The sequence below is a fragment of the Acanthochromis polyacanthus genome, chromosome 8 (genome assembly GCF_021347895.1).
Source record: "Acanthochromis polyacanthus isolate Apoly-LR-REF ecotype Palm Island chromosome 8, KAUST_Apoly_ChrSc, whole genome shotgun sequence".
Lineage (NCBI taxonomy): Eukaryota > Metazoa > Chordata > Actinopteri > Pomacentridae > Acanthochromis > Acanthochromis polyacanthus.
In genome coordinates this window covers 34,969,966-34,988,992 of record NC_067120.1, presented here as the reverse complement: position 1 = coordinate 34,988,992, position 19,027 = coordinate 34,969,966, and the positions used below count along the sequence as shown (strand labels likewise).

Sequence of the window (19,027 nt, the reverse complement as noted above, 5' to 3'; positions counted from 1 at the left end):
CCTTATGTTTAAATATACAAATAAGATATTAAATGTCAATAAATGCAGGAATTTTCGGAGCAAATCACATTCAAAAGTTTGTTTTTTGCTGACAGATTAAAAGGTTTTTCCAGAGGGGGAGTTTTGGATATTTTGTACACAACAAAAATATAAACGCAACACTTTTGTTTCTGCTCCCATTTTTTATGAGATGACATCAGAAAACCGCTCACCCACACACACTGTCTGCCATCTGCCCTGAACAGTGTAAACCGGGATTCACCCGTGAAGAGAACACCTCTCCAACGTGCCAGACTCCATTCAATGTGAGCATTTGCCCACTCAAGTCGGTTACGACGATGAACTGGAGTCAAGTTGAGACCCCGATGAGGACGACGAGCATGCAGATGAGCTTCCCTGAGACAGTTTCTGACAGCTTGTGCAGAAATTCTTTGGTTATTCAAACCGATTGTTTCAGCAGCTGTCCGAGTGGCTGGTCTCAGACCATCTTGGAGGTGAACATGCTGGATGTGGAGGTCCTGGGCTGCTGTGGTTACACGTGGTCTGTGGTTGTGAGGCTGGTTGGATGTACTGCCAAATTCTCTGAAACGCCCTTGGAGACGGCTTATGGTAGAGAAATGAACATTCAATACACGAGCAACAGCTCTGGTTGACATTCCTGCTGTCAGTGTGCCAATTGCACGCTCCGTCTAATCTTGCCACATCTGTGGCATTGTGCTGTGATAAAACTGCACCTTTCAGAGTGGCCTTTTATTGTGGGCAGTCTAAGGCACACCTGTGCACTAATCATGGTGTCTAATCAGCATTCTGGCACACCTGTGAGGTGGGATGGATTATCTCAGCAAAGGAGAAGTGCTCACTGTCACAGATTTATGAACAATATTTGAGAGAAAAGGTGATATTGTGTTTGTGGAAAAAGTTTTAGATCTTTGAGTTCATCTCATAAAAAATGGGAGCAAAAACAAAAGTGTTGTGTTTATATTTTTGTTGAGTGTACGTTCAGTAGATAAATCACAAAACATTGCCAGAAAAAAACACCTTTACCCTGATTGTAGGACTAATATAAATGAGGATGTGAATGATTTCTGGAATAATCGCTCCATAGAAACCTTTGCAATGAAGTTGGGAATAAAATTGCGAAGTTTGATCTATTAAATTGTAATTTCTGGTTCAGAATATGAGAAAAAACTGTTATAATCTGCAGTAATTCTGTATTTTTTTAATTATACACTCTTTATGTGTGAAGTTCTTGTGTGCCTGATGAAATCCCCCCAGTCTATTTACATGAAGAAAGTTTTTGTATTACATGATTTTAAATCAGATTTTTTTAAAATTGCAAATTAAGTTTTTTTTCTGGCTAAATATAAACTTGCACTAATTTCCAGAGCAAGTCGGGTTTAAAAAATGAGTTTTGTTGACATATTAAAGGTTTTTACAGAGAATTTGGATTAATACATAAATCAGAAAATACTGCCAGAAATAAACATTTCAACCCTGATTTTAGGGATAAAATATAGGGAAAATTAAATTAGTAAACATAAAATCTGAATGATGTATGAAGAAATCCCTCCATAAAAACCTTAGAATAAAGTTAGAAATAAAATGTAAAGTTTGCTGCATTAACGTGATGCTGAAGTGGAGATTTCTGGTTCAGAAGATGAAAAAATACTATTAGAATCTACTATAATTCCAGTAAAAAATGTATTTTTGTGTAATTTTCTCTGTTGGCTACTGATGTTAAGACAATTTTTTTGCATTACAAGCCTTCTGAATCTCAGAATTGTGTCTTTAAATATCCAAATGAGGCCATATCTCAATAAATATGCGCTAATTTGCATAAACATCCAACATTTAAAGTAAGAAATTGACACAAAAACACCCTAAAATCTCAAAATTGACCACTTTATGAAGGAACAACACTTTTATTCTGCAGTTTTTCAACTTGAAATGAGACAAACCTTTAACCAGATTAAAAACTCGGCGTCTGGATGTGAGATCTGAAATATTTTACTCTACAGAAGGCAGCACACGCTCATGACGTCACACCTGATCTCATGTTGGTCCACCCTGTGAGGGCTGCATGGCACAGAACAATCATTTCCACCAGAACATCCGCCCAAACACAGACGAATCAACAAATTATAACAATAATAACAATAAAAGACACGATCCTCATTATGAGTCCACACGTTGATCCAAGTTCGATTCCAGTTTGGGTCGAAATAAATCCAGCAAAGATGTTAAAAGAACCGGCAAAAACAGGAAGAGATGCTCCTTTGTGATTGAGATGCAGGAGTTCATGATGAAAACCAACATTCCTATGCTCAATGTAGTTCATTTGTGTGATAAAACCTTGAAAAAAAACACTCCATCACTTTCCATTTAGCAAAGAAAACAACAGAGAGCAGGAGTTTAACTTCTCTAAAATGTTAAAATGTGACTGTAAAAGCTTATTTTTTAGTATGAAATGACTAAATAAGAACTCCATTTAACCCTCGTGTCGTCCTGCAGGTCAAAACTCACCCGTTTTAGTTTAAAAATGTGAAGAAAAATGTGAGAAAAAAAATATTTTCACAATGAAACGTCTGATGTCGATATTTTCTACATTTTTTTGGTGGCAAAAAGAAATGTTAAAAACATGTTTCTTTAAGAACATTCACAAAAAAATCAACCAAAATCCAGCGAAACTCGCTGGATTTTGGTTGATTTTTTTGTGAATGTTCCTAAAGAAAATACTGATTTATATGTAATCATTTTAGATATTTGTAGGATTTTTTTGAAAGATTTTTACAGATTTTTTGAAAATATTTAAAAGAATTTTGTTGCCAAATTTGAGGGATTATTTAAAATAAAACTTTAAAGGAATTATTGGAATTTTCTTCCTGAAGGTTTTGCAAATTTTCAGAAATTTGGGGAATTTTTTTGCTGAATTTTTTGGATTTTTTTCGGACAAGGAAACAACATTTTTTGGTGCCCATAAATGACGACAACAGGAGGGGAAATAGATTATCTGCTGCTTTCACCTACTTCTCATGAACTCCTTCACCAAACTGACACCTAAACATGAGAAAAGCCAGTAAGTGTGGATTTATTTGTCAAAATCTTGTCATCTAACACTTAAAAGTCCACTTGGTAGCATTTTCCACGGCTTTCACTAGCAAATTAATGGCCTTTATCGCTTATTTTCGTTGATGAAGCTCCAAAAATGCACTTAAAAGCTCCTAAAAAAGCAACTTTGCTTTCAATTCTTCAGCCCTCGACTCGTGCAACATGGAAAAAAACAACGAAATCAACAAAAATATCAACAGAAATCAAAATACAAAAGCATAACGCCAGCTGTTCTCATAAAAATAATCACAGAGAGGGATCATAATACAGTCTGTGCCTTACTATTTACTTGTAACTCGATTACAGTCAGAGGAGCTCAGAAATCTCGTTCACAACATTATTATTAAAAGTGGGATCAAGTGGCACAAACAGTGGATCCCTGCTTTCAGACGTTCCTTTATCAGAGCACACGTTGGATAAATATTTAAAATCTGACACTGATATAGAAAAGTCATTGCATTTTGGTTTGCTCGACAGTAAACAACCTGACATCAACGTAAACTGGAGGATCGCGGCTAGATATAAAATGAATCTAAAATTTACCTCCGTCCTATAAAATCTGAACACTTTGATGGGAGCGATGAGGCGTGAGGAGGGGGATATTTGGCGGTCAGTGTTTCCGGAGGTGAGGTGAGTCGGTTCCTGTCAGTACAAAGTTTAAATATTACACTGTGAGCATGATGCCGCCGCCTCCATGCCGGCGTGGTCACGGCGAGAACAGCACGGTCTTGATGTAAGCCACGGTGGTGAAGTTCAACAGCATGTTGACGTGTTCGTTCCCGGGGAGCTCCTTCAGCGTCACCGGCTGTTTCTGCTTCCCGGCCCACCGTCGGCACTGGACGGCGCTGTGCAGGTTCACCGTCCCGTCGCCGTCGCCGTACACCACCGTGGGCTCCACGTCGGGGAACTTGTCCGAATACTGGAAGGACTCGGACGTGGGAATGCCGGTGCCGTACAGACAGTGGACTTCCACTCCGGGCGGCGTCAGGTCGTCCACCAGCGACTCGGTGTCCTGACGCATCAGCCAGCCGTCCTCGAAGCCGATGTCCGAGTAGAGCCGCTGGTAGTCCTGAACGGTGTAGTTGGTTTTGGGCGTCTGGACCAACACCTGGAGGTGGACAAAGGAGTCTCAGATGTTTGATTTGCAACTTCGATTAACCAGCCACAGCATTAAAACCACCTGCTGATGGATGCAGCAGCTTCAGCTACATCAGTAGATCTCCGGCTGGTAAGCATTAGATGTCGCATGAGACTTCCTCATGGTGGCCCTTTACTAGCTAAACTCCCACAATGCTCTCTGCTTGACAACATGGAACTGCCAGTAGTCCAAGTGAACAGCTGATCTGGTTACTATACTAACAGTAATAACGGTAATAGTAACAGCTCCTGGTGGTGGAAACAGGCACTACAGCTATTTGACAATACTGTTGCTGATGCATGTCCGTAATCTTCTACCCTGTCAGTTCATAGATTTTCAGTCAGCTAAATTAACATAAATTAATTTGCTTTATATTGTGTAGATGACTGGATAGGTTTGCTAGCATCTTAGTAGTGGTGCAACGGATCATCATTGATCCATGATCTGTACGGATCGATCTCCACGGCTCGGAACGCACGTGGTCCGCAGACTGGTTGAAAAAAAGTTGTACGTGGTCACGTGGAGAATGCATGTTTAATCCACACTAGTTGAGTGCAGCGGTAGTGATGGCTAGCGGAAGAGCAGAGGAAAACCTTCTGCGTCATTTAAGCCGTCTGTATGGAAGCATTTTGGCTTCCCTGTAAAATACACTGATGGTGGACAAAACTATAACAGTATGTAGGCACTGTGGCACCAGAAAGCCGTATGAGAGGAAATAAATTGAGCATGACCACCCATAAGAAGCGACATCACCCCGATGTGTCAGTGACAGGAGCCAAACGACGGCTGCTCAACAACCGCTTATCACCGCAGCATTTAAACAGCGGATCTGAAAATTGATCCGATCCGTGACTCAAAACCGTGATACGATCCGAACCGTGACTTTTCGATCCGTTGCACCCCTACATCTGGGCTAAAACAATCTTCACAAAGTAGCTCAGCCACAAAGTGGACAATAATCAGTTTTACATAAAAATAATTAGCCAGCATGTTCAGTTAGTTCAACAGATAACACCTCCAGCAGCAGTAGCAGCGCTAACAACGTAGCAGGAAAGGAGATGGCAGATAAACAGTGAGGCGACTAATACCTCGGCGAGATTCTCACTGGGCGTGTGCGAGAGTGTAGATATAAATAGTGAAGTGTGCTGAAGAAGTTTTTGTTCCCTTCTGCCTCTCAGACCAGCTTTGCTGTAAACAATTTATTTATGACACAAAATAAAGTGATCTTGATGAAATGTCAGGATTTTAAGACTTGGTCATGTTTTCAGACAGAATCTCACAGGACCATTGGAAATCCAACGATTCTTTCTGTTTTTACAGCTTGTAGCTCTGAAAAATGGTGTAATTTTGGTGATTTTACAACAAAGATAACATCCATTTCAAAGTTGTTGGTGCTTTTTGAGGTTCAGATGGTTAAATAAACCAATAAACTGGAAAAGCACAGCGCATCAACACACACAGACCTGATCTTTGGGCCAAGAATGGGCGTAGGGGAGCAGCCAGTTGGTGGAAACGGCAGTTCGCTGCTGAGCGCGAATCTTCAGCGAGCTGATCACTGGGATGCGATTATTATCACCTGGAGGAAGAGAAAAAGAAACAAGAGGCAGAGAAGTGAAAGTGAGCCGAGACTTTCACCGTGTGGCTTCTTTAAGGGGAAAAACTAATTCTGTCCTGAGAATAAAAGCAGAAATATGCTGCAGTTTGAGTGAAAGTGTGTTTCAGGTTTGATTCTTTAGACAACAGACAGGATCTGGTGAAAGACCAGATTTGAGCAATTAGTTCAACACAACAACAGAGGAAGGAAGAGGATGAGAGCTGCTCTGGTAAGAAATGTTTAAAGACTTAAGAGATGTTAATAAACTCTGATTACCAACGAACCTTTATCTGCTACTAGTCCATGTTATTAAGGTGCTGCGCTACAGTGGAATTAAAACTACCTGGAAAATCAAACGTGGAGTTCAGACTCAGAATTAACTCGAACATTTTTCTCGTTAGCTGGATTTCAGTAACATAAAAAATATTTATAAATGATAAAGCCCTATTCATCAGTTTGCATGCAGTCATTCACAGTGTGGATGTTTTCAGTTGCTCTGCAGTGTAAAAAAGAGCTAAATGTCCTACCAGAGGCGACCACTCGGAGGGTCTTGGCCACGCCGGCCCACGGCGGTCCCAGACAGACGAAGGCCTTGATGTATTTGTCCTTCCAGGCCTGCGGCTGCTGGTTGAGGAAGTACAGCGTGTACATGTTGCCCATGCTGTGAGCGATGAGCACCACCGGACCCCCGGCCTTCTCTGCCATCTCCTCGATCATCTGCTGCAGCGCCAGGAAGTACTTTTTATTCTCATCTGGAGGACAAACACAGAGAAAGCAACAACAACAGAGACGGTGAGATTTCCCTCAACACGCAGAGCTGGAAACTCCCTGCATTCCCAGCATACACAACACTTTCTGATTTCCTCACTGGACAGCAGAGCTCCAACGTGAAAGGAAACTCTATCCTGAGGGCTAAAAGCTGCTGGACTTTCCAGGTTATTTACTGCTACTGGTGATCATTTTTCACTGCAATTTAAAGTCCTGCACCTCTGTAGAAACAACAAACACGACTAGAAGGAGAGAGAACCCAGGAATGGAGATTTTAAATGCTATGTTTAACTGTAGACCTTTTTACATTCTCCACAAACTGTTTTTCAGACCACTTTAACTCTACAAAGATGTGTCTCAATGCTGAATGCATCTCTAACAACCTGCTCCTCTGTTCACTCTGAGCCATGCTGTTTTTATTTATTCATCCTGTAGCTTTGATTTTCCTCAGTCTCTCTTGTCGTCTCAGTTTTGTGTCTTTTATTTCTTGTTTTTGATGTTTTATTTCCTGTTTTTGTCATTTCGTGTCTAGTTTTGTTCTCATTTTGTGTTTGTCATGCTTTTGTGTCCACATACTATCGATATTTAACGATTCTCATGTTTACAGCTTGAACAGACTTTTTCTCTTTACTCACTTTAAATACAAAGATGTTCTCCATGCTGAATGCATCTTCCAGTAACTTGCTCCTCTGTTCACTGTTTCTGAGTCATTCTGCATTTATTTTATTCATCCAGTAGGTCTGATTTTCAACCTGAAAACTCTGAACTTTAGTCACATGACTGTTGGTCACAGCAGAGTCAGTCATTGATGCACAGCTGCTGTGATGAGATCAAAATTTTTGCTTTTTTACAGAATGTGGGAACTGAAAACAGTAAATTAATTGCAAACTTTTAAGTGAGACTTATAGAAGAATATCTTTTTGACAAAATATCACAAACTCAAGCTTCGATTTTGTTATTTTTACCAACAGAACATCATAAATGATTAGTTTGAGGACCGTCTGAACGTCTAAAATCAGTAAATTTGTTCTGTTTTAAACAGATTCTGGTTCTGATGAATGGCTTCATTCTGGTGCTGCTTGAGCAAAATTAGAGACTTTCACAGTTTAACTGCTTAAAACAACCCAAAAACACACCAGCAGGATCTAAAAGCGCGTTAATTTAAAAAAATAAACACACAAACTGATTATTCCATGAACAAAACTCTAAACTGTCTTGTGCTGTATGACCACAGGTATAACACCATAAATCACAATAAAGCAGGATAAAAGTGGAACTTTTTGGATTATTTACTTGATAAAACTAAAACTAAAAACAATTCAAATCAATATCTACGACATTTCCCACACAGATTTTTGACACCACTGGAACAATACCGGTGGCTCTAAATACAACAGTGATTTTACTATTTTAAATGAGTTTCCTTTCTGTTTGGGGTAAAAACATTTCCTGCAGTTCAGCTGAACAGTTCCTGATTTTTGTCACATGACTGCTGGTCACAGCTGAGTCAGTCGAGGCTTTTCAGCTGCATCGAGGAGCGCCACATTTTTAGTTTTTACAGAATTTAATTAGAGCAAACTGTTCATTTTTGGCAATTTTTTTAAACGAAATGGGTAGAATTATGATATACTGATATTAAGCTTAGATTTGGTTATGTTTACTTTACATAGATGATTAGTTCAGGGACCTTTATACAGTTGGAAATCAGACAATTCTTCTTGTTTTCATTATTTCCAGCTCTTACAATGAGTGGATTTTTGACAATCTGTAAACCAATGATCTGCCTTTCAAACCCACTGTCAGCGTTTAGGGTTAAATATGTCCTCGTATTTATAACTACCATCATCCTTTTTATGTTTTTTTGTTGGCGTTGTTCATTTTGAGGGCAAAAAAACGTCCATAAAAGCAGAATTAAACACAGAAATGCATCACGTGACTCGAGGAAAAGTCACATGAGTTGTTGTGTGATCAATCACAAGACTTCTCTCATTGTTGTTATTGTTTTTTTGGATTTAAACACAGAGACAAAAAGGAAAACAAAGCAGAAAGAATGCAGCTGTTTTAGAGGAACGTATCTAACCGAACATTTCCTGTCCAGGCTGATGAAGAGGTGATTCCTCATTTTTTAAGCAACACAAAGACATTTTTATGGCTACTATAGTTCACCGTGTTCTTTCTGATCCACCAAATCATTCAATAAATCATTTATTTCAAAATTCTGCTGCACGATTATTGAATTAAAACCAAAAGAGAGAGCACACATTACAAGTTTATTAACGTCTGGTTCATTTTATATTAGTATGTATTCACACCAGAGTACTTCTCATAAAAGGTTGTCTGGACGCTAAACGAGATCAGATCTTTCAGTTCTTCTCCACAGAGCAGAACAAAAACATGCGGTGACGCTGCTTTCAGCCTTTTACCTCCAAAACAACCAAACAGATGATACCCGAGGAGCTGAAAACACTAAATTTAAAGTAAAAAAACATCTATTCATTCTGGTTTTAGTGTAGTAGTTGATAAGTTTATAGTGAAAGTATTAATATTTGAGTGTTTTCTGAGCATTGTACTGTCTTATTTGATCGAGTCATTCTGCACAGAACTTTAAAACGTCACTTTTATTGTCTTTTATTTCTCTTTTCTCATCCTAACTTTCCAGCAAATCCTCCACTGTTCTCCTGAACATGACTCTCTACATCCATTTATCCTCTCACGTCTTTTATTAGCTGCTCGTGAAGCATTTTAAGCTGTTTTTTTTGGAAGATGTCACATAAATAAATTATTAACTGACTGATCGATATGAGTCCTGATGTATAATTCTATTGAACATTGATGAGAAAACGGGATCGGTTTGTTGAAAGAACTGGAGAATAGTGGATGTTTATTATGTCTGTCAGTTTTTTGGGATGTTTCTTTTGCTGTGTGGTTGACGTTTGACCATGTGTGTGTTTCTGTGTGTGTGTTTACTTACTGGGGGCTTTCCTCCAGTCGTACGGCGCTCCTCTGACGTCATCATCCCTGGTGTAGCCCCACTCCACCATCGCCTGGACGATGCTGAAGAAGTACATGCCTGGAAAAAAACAAAAAGGTTAAAAACTGTGAAACAGCATTCAAAAACTGCAAAACAAATCTGATTTTAGTTGATTTAAATGCTCATTAGCTGATTTAAATGCAAAAAAAATCAACCCAAATCCATCAAATTTCGATGGATTTTGGTTGATTTTTATGTGAATGTTCTCAAAGAAACATTTTTAACATTTCTCTTTTCCCACCAAAAAATGTGCAAAGATTTCCTGTGAAAATAGATTTTTTTCCCCACATTTTAAAATGGCTCACTTTGACCTGCAGGACGACACGACAGTTAAAGAAAGTCAGACCCTCATAATGTCCTCCCAGTTGCTACTTCTGTCCTCTGGTGTCAAACATGGTCCCACCTGACTGTTAGTTAAAACACATAAATTGTCAAATTAGTGCTACACCTTCAGTCCAACCCATCACCACTCATTATTCCTTTTATTCTGGAATTTAGGGCCAAATAGAACTCGTTTACATGAAAGTGTACGACGGCAGAAGATTTTATTTGAGGTCAGAATGGGCAACAGGAGGGTTACATTTTTACAGAGCACCTGAATGCGACTCGCCGTTGGATCCGAATACAAACAATCTGTGCTGCTTTCTTGCTATAAAGACTCTTTTGGATCCTGATGCTGCAGATATTTAATAAAGTCACAGGAAAGATTCTCTCTGAGGTGTTTTTTTGGATGATTATTGGAGCTGAAATGTGAGAAACTCCTTCCCTAAATCAGTTCCCACAACTCAAAGTGCTTTTTGTTGTGCATTCAGACTTGTGCTGTGTTAACGATGAGACAGAAACGTGAAAAGATCCGACCTAGTGAGACTTCTGCTGTGACTTTTATTGGAAAGCGGCTCAGTCTGCCTTCATATAACCACAAACGTCCTGAGGTGAGCGGACTCTGTGACTCACCCACGCTGCGTTTACTGGGGTCCAGGTACTCCAGCGAGAACGTCTTGCCGAAGCCCGGGACCCGGATGTCGACGCCGGGCGGCGCCTCAGTGCTGTGGGTGGTTCTGTTGTAGATCAGCCTGCAGGAGGAGAACCGAGGACAAGTCACTTCAGCATCTGTGGCAAACCGCAAACACTCAGAAACACGTCCTACTACGATTCTCCACGGACACTTCCTGTTTCTGCTCTCTGTTCTTCCAGCGTCTGGTCAGATAAACGTGACAACAACTTCCCCAAGTCTGGTGGCTTTAAATCTCACACACGTCAGAAATAATGACACAGTATTGCTGAGAATTGAGTCTGTAATGTGATCACTGGAAGGTTCAGCTACCAAGACGAATGCGTTGTCTGTGTGAGTTCATGAAGCAATAAAGATTTTTCACTGTAATTTGACATTTTGCACCTCAAAAGAAACAGAACAACTACGACTAGAACTAGAGAGAAATCAAAGAAGTCTCAAAAAATGGTGACTTTAAATGCTAGAAATGTTTTACTATTTACATTTTTACAACTTCTGCAAGCTCTTTTTCACACTACTTTAACTTTAGAAAGATGTTTCCCCATGCTGCATTTATTATTTCATCAGAGGAGTGGAAATCTGTCTGACAACAAACTCACAGCTCTGACTGATTCATTCTAACCGCCAACAGACATGCCTACTGTTCAAAGGTTTGGGGTCATCCAGATAATTTCATGTTTTCCATGAAAACTCACACTTTTATTCGTGTGCTAACATAACTGCACAAGAGTTTTCCAATCATCAATGAGCCTTTCAGCACCATTAGCTAACACAATGTAGCATTAGAACACAGGAGTGATGGTTGCTGGAAATGTTCCTCTGTACCCCTATGGAGATACTCCATTAAAGATTTCCAGCTAGAATAGTCATTTACCACATTAACTATGTCTACACTGGATTTATCATTCATTTAATGTTATCTTCATTTAAATAAAATGCTTTTCGTCCAGAAATGAGGACATTTCTAAGTGACTCATCAAAAGTTTGCACACACCTTCTCATTTAATGTTTTTTATTTATTTCAGTTCTTTCCTACATTGTAGATGAATTCTGAATAACTTAAAACTATGAAAGAACATACGTGGAACAAGAAAAGCAGTACTGAAGACTTTAGTTTGGTCTCTGGTTCGTAGGTTGGCACACAGAATTTGATGTTTCCTCTTTGTACAGGTTCGAGTAAAATGCAGTGACCACAACTTCCAGAAACCTTTCTAAATGTGGCAAGAGCAGTGGGAGCAGAGTATCGATGCACAAGAAACACTACTCTGAGGAAGATAGGAACTGATGGGACTCAGAAACACCCCCACAGTTTAATCAGTTGTTCCTCGTATCGTTTCCGACGGATGAGACCTGATAAGTCTGCAGAGGTGGACTTGTAGTGGGATCACAGTCAAGTGATCGTCAGCAGGCAGCTGGTGTAGTGTTCACTTGTTGTCATGGTTACAGTGACGCCATGCCACTATTTCACAATGATACAGAAATCTTTAACAAATCCATGGATCCAGACTATAAGCTGCATCACTGATAAAATCTAATCACTTGGTCCTTGTGTCATTTCTTACCTTCCCTGAAAATTTCATCCAAAACCGTTTGTCTGTTCTTGAGTGATGTTACAGACAGACAGACAGACAGACAGACAGACAGACAGACAGACAGACGTCGATCATCACATTGGTCCACAGGGTTCCTCAGTGGAATAATTAAATTTAGAACATATTCTGGTTTGTTTAACATGTTTTTGTTTACAACATAATTCTATATGTGTTCTTTCATAGTTTTGACGTCTTCAGTATTGATCTAAAATGTAAAAAAAAAAATCATTAAAATGAATAAAAACCATTAAATGAGAAGGTGTGTCCAAACTTTTGACTGCTTCTGTGGATATTGAAAACAAAATAAAGAAAAAAAAAAAAGAAGTGAGTCACGGCAGAGAAAAACTTGCTCGATAAATACTAGAACTTTCTGTCATGCATTTGGGATAAAACTCTAAATTTAACCACTAAACCTGTTTTCAATGACTTTAAACCTTCACTAAATCTGGATTTTGTTCATTTTTCTGATGTCTGGACACCAGCCTGGTTGTTTCTCATTCAGGTTTTCTGACAGTTGGCAAGACGAGCTGACAGTCACTCAACCAGTCGGACTAGTCCTATAAACTAAGTCCTGATGAGCTAAACTAGAATTAAAACATTGTTCAGTCACTGCTCAGGGTGGGAATGTGTGAGAAGCAGATGGATCGCTGATAGAAATGTGCCTACTCATTCTGACATCCTGAAACGGTCACAAAACGTCCTTTCTACGCTCCTGACAGGTGGTTTGTCTGTCATTAAAGCACTGTAAACACCTGAAAAATGAGGAGCATTCTTGTCAAATTTAACAAAAATCTAATTTCCGTTTCATCTAATTTCTAAACCACAAGGCAGATTTTTAAAATTTGCCAAAAGAACATCATATATCTGAGCCAGAATCAGGATTTTTGAATTTTCGGTTGTCCTTGAATGCATCATCACCAAATCTAAGCTTAAAACTCTGATATTTCATCAAAATCACTTTATTTTGCATACCTCATTTCAAAAAGTTGTCAAAAATAAACCATTTGCTGTAACCAGATTCTGTAAAAAACAAAAAATTCTGTGTTTCCTGGTGAAACCGTGAAGCCTTTAGTGACTCAGCTCTGATTAAAGATCATGTGGCCAAAATTCAGGGACTTTTCAGCTGAACTGCAGGCAGTGTTTCCACAGAACAGATAGAAAACAAGTGTGGGGAAAATCAAAAACAAAATGCAAGTAAGCCAAAGTGAGCGAGCAATATTTTAAAAAGTAGGTAAATACGAGTAATATTTTTGTTTCCAGGGCTCCAACACCTGTGGGCATTCTCCACATTAATTATTTATACTACATTTAATATTTTGTACACTATATATTTTTACATTAACGTATTCACCACTTCCCTCTGAGTTTTTAGCATGTTTTAGTCCTTATCTGAGTAGAATTTTATGTTTTACAATCAATGCTGTAACTGCTGTGTGTAATTTCCTGTTAGTAAAGATGATTTCAACATAAATTAACACAGCAGTCCTGCAAGTTAGGTAACAATTAACAGCTTTATTTTAGCTGTTATTATTATATAAACCTGAATTATCAACTTGAAATTGAAAAACAAGAAGCAGAGCAATGATTTAGTGCTATTGCTTTATTTACTCACTCAGTTTCTGACGTGTTTTTGAGCTTTTTCACTGATTATTGAAGGAGTCAAAGGTTCATATAACCTGACCAGGTCAATAACTTTTTACCAAAAGTCAACCAGCTCATCTTTATTCATTTTACTGACGGCAGCTGGAGGACTTTGCACCTCAGTTGTCCTTCTACAAAACCATATTTAGCTGCAGAGTTACACCACAATAACCGTGAGATAGAGCAGCTACAACATGGAAATGCTACGATCTGTGAGCAGCATGAAGTCAACAAACAGGAGGAGGCTCTTCTGTGCATTTAGTGGTGGATAATAAATAAACGGCGTGTTTTTCCCCACCGGATGTTGTCGATCCAGCAGTCGATGGCCACGGGAACCAGCAGCTCCAGGTTGAGCCACAGAGTGAAGTAGACGTCGGTCTTCTTGTAGCAGATGTAGTGAACCACGCTGGGTTTGTCCAGCTTCGCCTCCAGCTGGTTTCCCAGATCTCCTGGAACTGAAACATCAAACGGCCGTCAGGACGAAGCTTTTCTACGTCAGTTTTTAAACAATATTTATCCTGCATTCCAAATTAAAGCATGTAGGAATATTAATTTTAGCTTATTTTATTTTTATTCTTTTTTAAATGTTTCTTATTTTATTTTTTTTCAGCTGTGTGAAGGGATTAATCAGGGCAAACGCTGTATTCCTGCTGTGTGGATGACAATAAAGTTCTTGAATCAAAAGACGACACATTTTCCTCCTTTTCAGACTTTGATGTGACAAACAGTAACCAAACCAGATGCTCCAGCTTAATGTACAGACACATTTTATTGCTTCTACACAGCGCATGTCATCAAAATACTATTCAGTCAAACTTTTTCAGACACTTTAATGTTTTTATTTTTATATGTTGACAACTTTCACAACTTTTCCTCTTTATCAAGTTGTTTACTACAGATATTTTTTATTATTACTTTATCATTTTTTTTTATTTCTACAGTGATTTTTAGATGCACAACTGTATTTGTACACAGTATTTCTGTCATGGGTATTTGTATGTATTTTCTATATAATAATATTTTATTACCTCCTAGGTTTTAGTCCATAGTATATGTAGATATGTTGACATATAAGTACACACATATGTATGTTTCCACACATTCAAGTAAAAATGGACGGCTTAAAGTTCATATAATCAGTTTAAAATATCTTTAGATTTGATTTCATTTACATAGACGACATTAATAAAATGAAAATTTTGTTCAAGTGGAAATTCTTTTAGGTATTTTAAGGCTTTTATTAATTTAGGTATTTTTATTTTCACACATTCTTACAGCAAACTGCACATTAGAATAGTATGAATAATATCTGTCACTATAATATGTAAAAAAAAAGAAAAAGAAAACACAGCTTTCCCCGTTAAACTAGTTTATTAAATATACATATGTTAAATAAAACACATGCCTCTCAATATATGTGTACATTTTAATTTATATTGATTTTTTTAGATAAACAAGTCATATTTGTACACTGGATGTATTAAAAATAAACAACATATTAAGATATTTTAAAACTTATTGTCTATTTATGTGACAGCAATAATGAATGGTTTTTGGTTAATTTATCTTTGAATTTTATTCCATTTTTTGTAGCCCACAAAATGAAAAAGTTTCTCTTACGTATTTATTTGTCTTATTTTTAAAAGTATATTAATTTTTTTTCGGCACATTCTTGAACCAAACTGCAAAATTATATTTTAATTTATTTTATTAGATTTATTATACATATCATTTTTAAAAAGAATTTTCACAACTTTCCCTGTTTATCAACTAGTTAATTAAATATACAAGTGTTAAAAATAAATATATTTTTGTACATACATGCATTTTTTAAATTTCATATTGATGTTTTTAGATTTGCCAGCCATATTTGCACATTAGATATTTTCTGCATTACATTTTTTAATAATATTACATGTTTTATAATTTCCTAAGTTTCAGTTTAGATTCCATTTTCATAGCCCACGTTATGAAAGAAAATTCTATTTGGTCTTTACTTTTTCAGATATTTAGTTTTTTTTTATTTCCTTTTGGCGTATTCTTACATCAAAACTGCCCAGTGACCCAGGATTATAAATATTTACTGGCAATATGTAGAAAATGTACAGAACTTTCACAATTTTCCCACTTTTTCAATTATAACTCTATCCTATATATTTGCAGAAGCTGTAATGTTCTTTTCTACAGCTGGTTCTGTGAGCAACCTGTAATTAAAATACCTCACAGGTCTGTCATTATCTGGCAGTAAAGATAGCAGTATGCTCTGACTGTATTGATTTGAGTTTTATGACCGTTACTCAACCTGTAAGGACTTGGTTTGTGACAGTAGCATTATGATGTGAGCCATAAAGTCAGAATTAGTCACGTTTATCTTCACTGAAAATGTTATTTTGAGATCTTGGGAGGAGATTTGGGTGAAATTGGTGAAGACACACGAGCTGTTTCACCACGAGGACAAACAAACAGACTGAAATCGATGTGGGTCAAGCAGCTAGGGACTTATCAGATGGACAGAAAGACCTCAGTTGCAACACAGATAAGACTTCTGTCAACCACAGACCATTTTCAGTGGAGGAATTTAAAGATCTGAACCTGGAACGCACATTTTAAAGCGACACATGATGTTTTATAATCCAGAACATTTAAAGCTGGGACTGTTTTCTTGATAATTTAACAATCTGCTGAGCTGCAGCCTTAGATCCCATTCCAAGTCAGTCATATGACCAGAGGACTGCTGGACTGTAAACAATCACCGGGAACACACACACACACACACACACACACACACACACACACACACACACACACACACACACACACACACACACACACACACACACACACACACACAGAGTAGACTCACTGCACAACAAGTAGCAGCATGTTTGTACACAAAAAGCTTCAATTCCTGACTCAATCTCTCCAATTATGCCAACATTAGTCAGCTTATGACTGTGTTTTTAATGAGAAAAATACCACCTCTCTCCATTGGGAACCGAACTCCATTCAGAAATCTCTCAATTTAAGGAAGGCGACAACTAAACTCAACAATCAGCCAATAATGGTATTTTCGGAATGAGTGTCAAGAGTGATCGACACAACGCAAAAGCAACACTCAAATGTGGATTTATTAAATTAAAATTCAACATAAAACAGCTATATCTACGAAGAGTATACAGATGTTGTAGCCAGAAGATCATAATCGGACGAACGGGCCAAACATGTACAAAAGTTGCAATTTAGCTCACGTATTTTAAAATTGGACCGATATTTTACAGCCGAATTAAATTTTTGTTAAAGTATAATAGGAAAAGTGTTAAATCCTGTTTTCATATGTGGTTATTTTCTTTTACAAAAGAGAAGATTTAGAAACGGTTAGATTTTGAATGGATATTGGTGTGACGTGACTAATGACAGCCAAAGCTAGCTACTGATCAGCTAGCTTCGGCTGTCATTAGCTGCAACAGATGAAAAAGTAAAAACAGTGAAAAATCAAACAACAACACCTACTGAGGACAACGGGGGGTCTCGGGGGCGGACAGGACTTGTCTCCAGGACATTTCTCCTGCGGTCTCCCGGAGCTCAGAGCCGACAACAGCAACAACAAGAAGCCGACAGAAGAGGCGGTTTCCCAGTGCCAGCCCGCCATGGCTCCCTGTGTCTCATAGCCGACAGAGCATCGTCTTCTTCTCGCTGTGTTCAGGTCCGCAGCCCGGCTCCTCTGGTCCGCTTTTAAACGCCCCGGATCATTTTTAACACACTGTTCCCTCCGCCGACGGTCATCACCATCACGAGATGCAGATCACAAAAAAATCCACCCGCAACTTCAGAGATCCAGACCACAAGTATCGAGCGCAGATGTAGTCGAACGAGAATTTGTACTAGAGGATAACTAAACATTCACACATTTTTGGATTTTTGTTATATTTTATTTTTTGCTTGTTTTGGTCTCAGAAAACGTTTATAACCTCTCATGCAGGAGTCTTCTTCGGCTCTAGCTGACAGGTGGGAGGCCTCAGGTATTTATTGTCACCTGTAAAAAAAAATCACGTGATGGTTCTGGAGTTTTACAGACTCAAGTGGCTCAAAGGTCTTGGTTCCAAAGTATAATTTCTATTCCCGTGATACACCGAAACCGAAAGAACAATAAAACTAGATCCTTTTCCTTTCTTTTACGCTTTAACCTCCTAAGACCCAAGCTGTGGATGGGATTGCATTTTAGATTTCTTCCAGGTATTTGGAATAATTTTCTTGATTCCATTTCAAACCACATGCATATATACTGTATGAGATTGCTATGGTTACACAATTATTTGAATAGGATTAAAACATGCGAAGAGTCATGTACACTGTACATACTGAGCACCTTACATTCTAAATGTTATTCATTACATCTGTAAACTATCTGCACCTATTTGTATCATTGCACATCTAAGTGCATCCTCATTTGCACATTCTGTTCATTTGCACACTTCTGTATCACTCCTATATATTCTTGTATATATTGCTAATTTGTTCTTTCTGTATTATATTTTATTTTATTCTAGCCTATTTTATTTTATTTTATCTTACCTTCACTTTATACTTGACGCTAATATTCTGATTGTTTTGTTGTTTACCCGATTGTTGTTGAATATTCAGCTGCTGTAACAACAGAATTTCCCTTTGGGGATTAATAAAGTCTATCTTAGTCTAACAGAGAATCGGATGTGTATATAAGTTTGTCTAGAAATGGAGCATATCTGTGTGACAGTGTAAATGTAGCAAAGGGGTGTACTTAAATCTGCTCTTAATCTTGTTTTCTATAGATAGATAGATAGATAGATAGATACAGATAGATAGAGATCTTGTTGAAAACACAAATGTGAAAACAAGCCTTTTTTGGTTATTTCATCTTAAACTACAATAAAATAACCCATATGTCAGAAGTAAACATATATTATAAGTTATTGTGGACATTCTTCTAACAGTACAAAGCAGCAAGAAGCGCTCTGACCTGCAGACTGTGGTGTGAAATCAACAGCAGCAAACAAGATCTTTCCACAACACTTGACTTTTACTCCAAATAAAACAAAAGCTGAATCAATCTGCCCAAAGACTGATAAGATAAAAAAAATTATCTGGACCTTTCATGCGTATTCAA

General features: G+C 38.0%; 1 protein-coding gene across 1 annotated transcript; it reads right to left on the bottom strand.

Annotated features, from left to right (window-relative positions):
- Positions 1 to 1,881: 1,881 nt before the first annotated feature.
- Positions 1,882 to 17,759, bottom strand: pla2g15 (phospholipase A2, group XV). The gene is made up of 7 exons (XM_022202609.2): positions 17,395 to 17,759; positions 14,183 to 14,339; positions 10,594 to 10,712; positions 9,580 to 9,678; positions 6,368 to 6,592; positions 5,710 to 5,822; positions 1,882 to 4,216 (listed from the first exon to the last, which is right to left on the bottom strand). Exons 1-7 carry the CDS (start codon positions 17,531 to 17,533, stop codon positions 3,815 to 3,817), a joined length of 1,254 nt encoding a protein of 417 aa, XP_022058301.1. The 5' UTR covers positions 17,534 to 17,759; the 3' UTR covers positions 1,882 to 3,814.
- Positions 17,760 to 19,027: the final 1,268 nt, after the last annotated feature.

What these genes read in the sequence shown, in the direction of transcription:
- pla2g15 (XM_022202609.2), bottom strand. Translation starts at nt 17,533, where the DNA reads ATGGCGGGCTGGCACTGGGAAACCGCCTCTTCTGTCGGCTTCTTGTTG. An exon ending in GAGACCCCCCGTTGTCCTCA is followed by an intron (nt 14,340 to 17,394) that starts GTAGGTGTTGTT and finishes TTGATGTTTCAG; the next exon opens with TTCCAGGAGATCTGGGAAAC. An exon ending in ATTCTTGGCCCAAAGATCAG is followed by an intron (nt 4,217 to 5,709) that starts GTCTGTGTGTGT and finishes GTCCACCTCCAG; the next exon opens with GTGTTGGTCCAGACGCCCAA.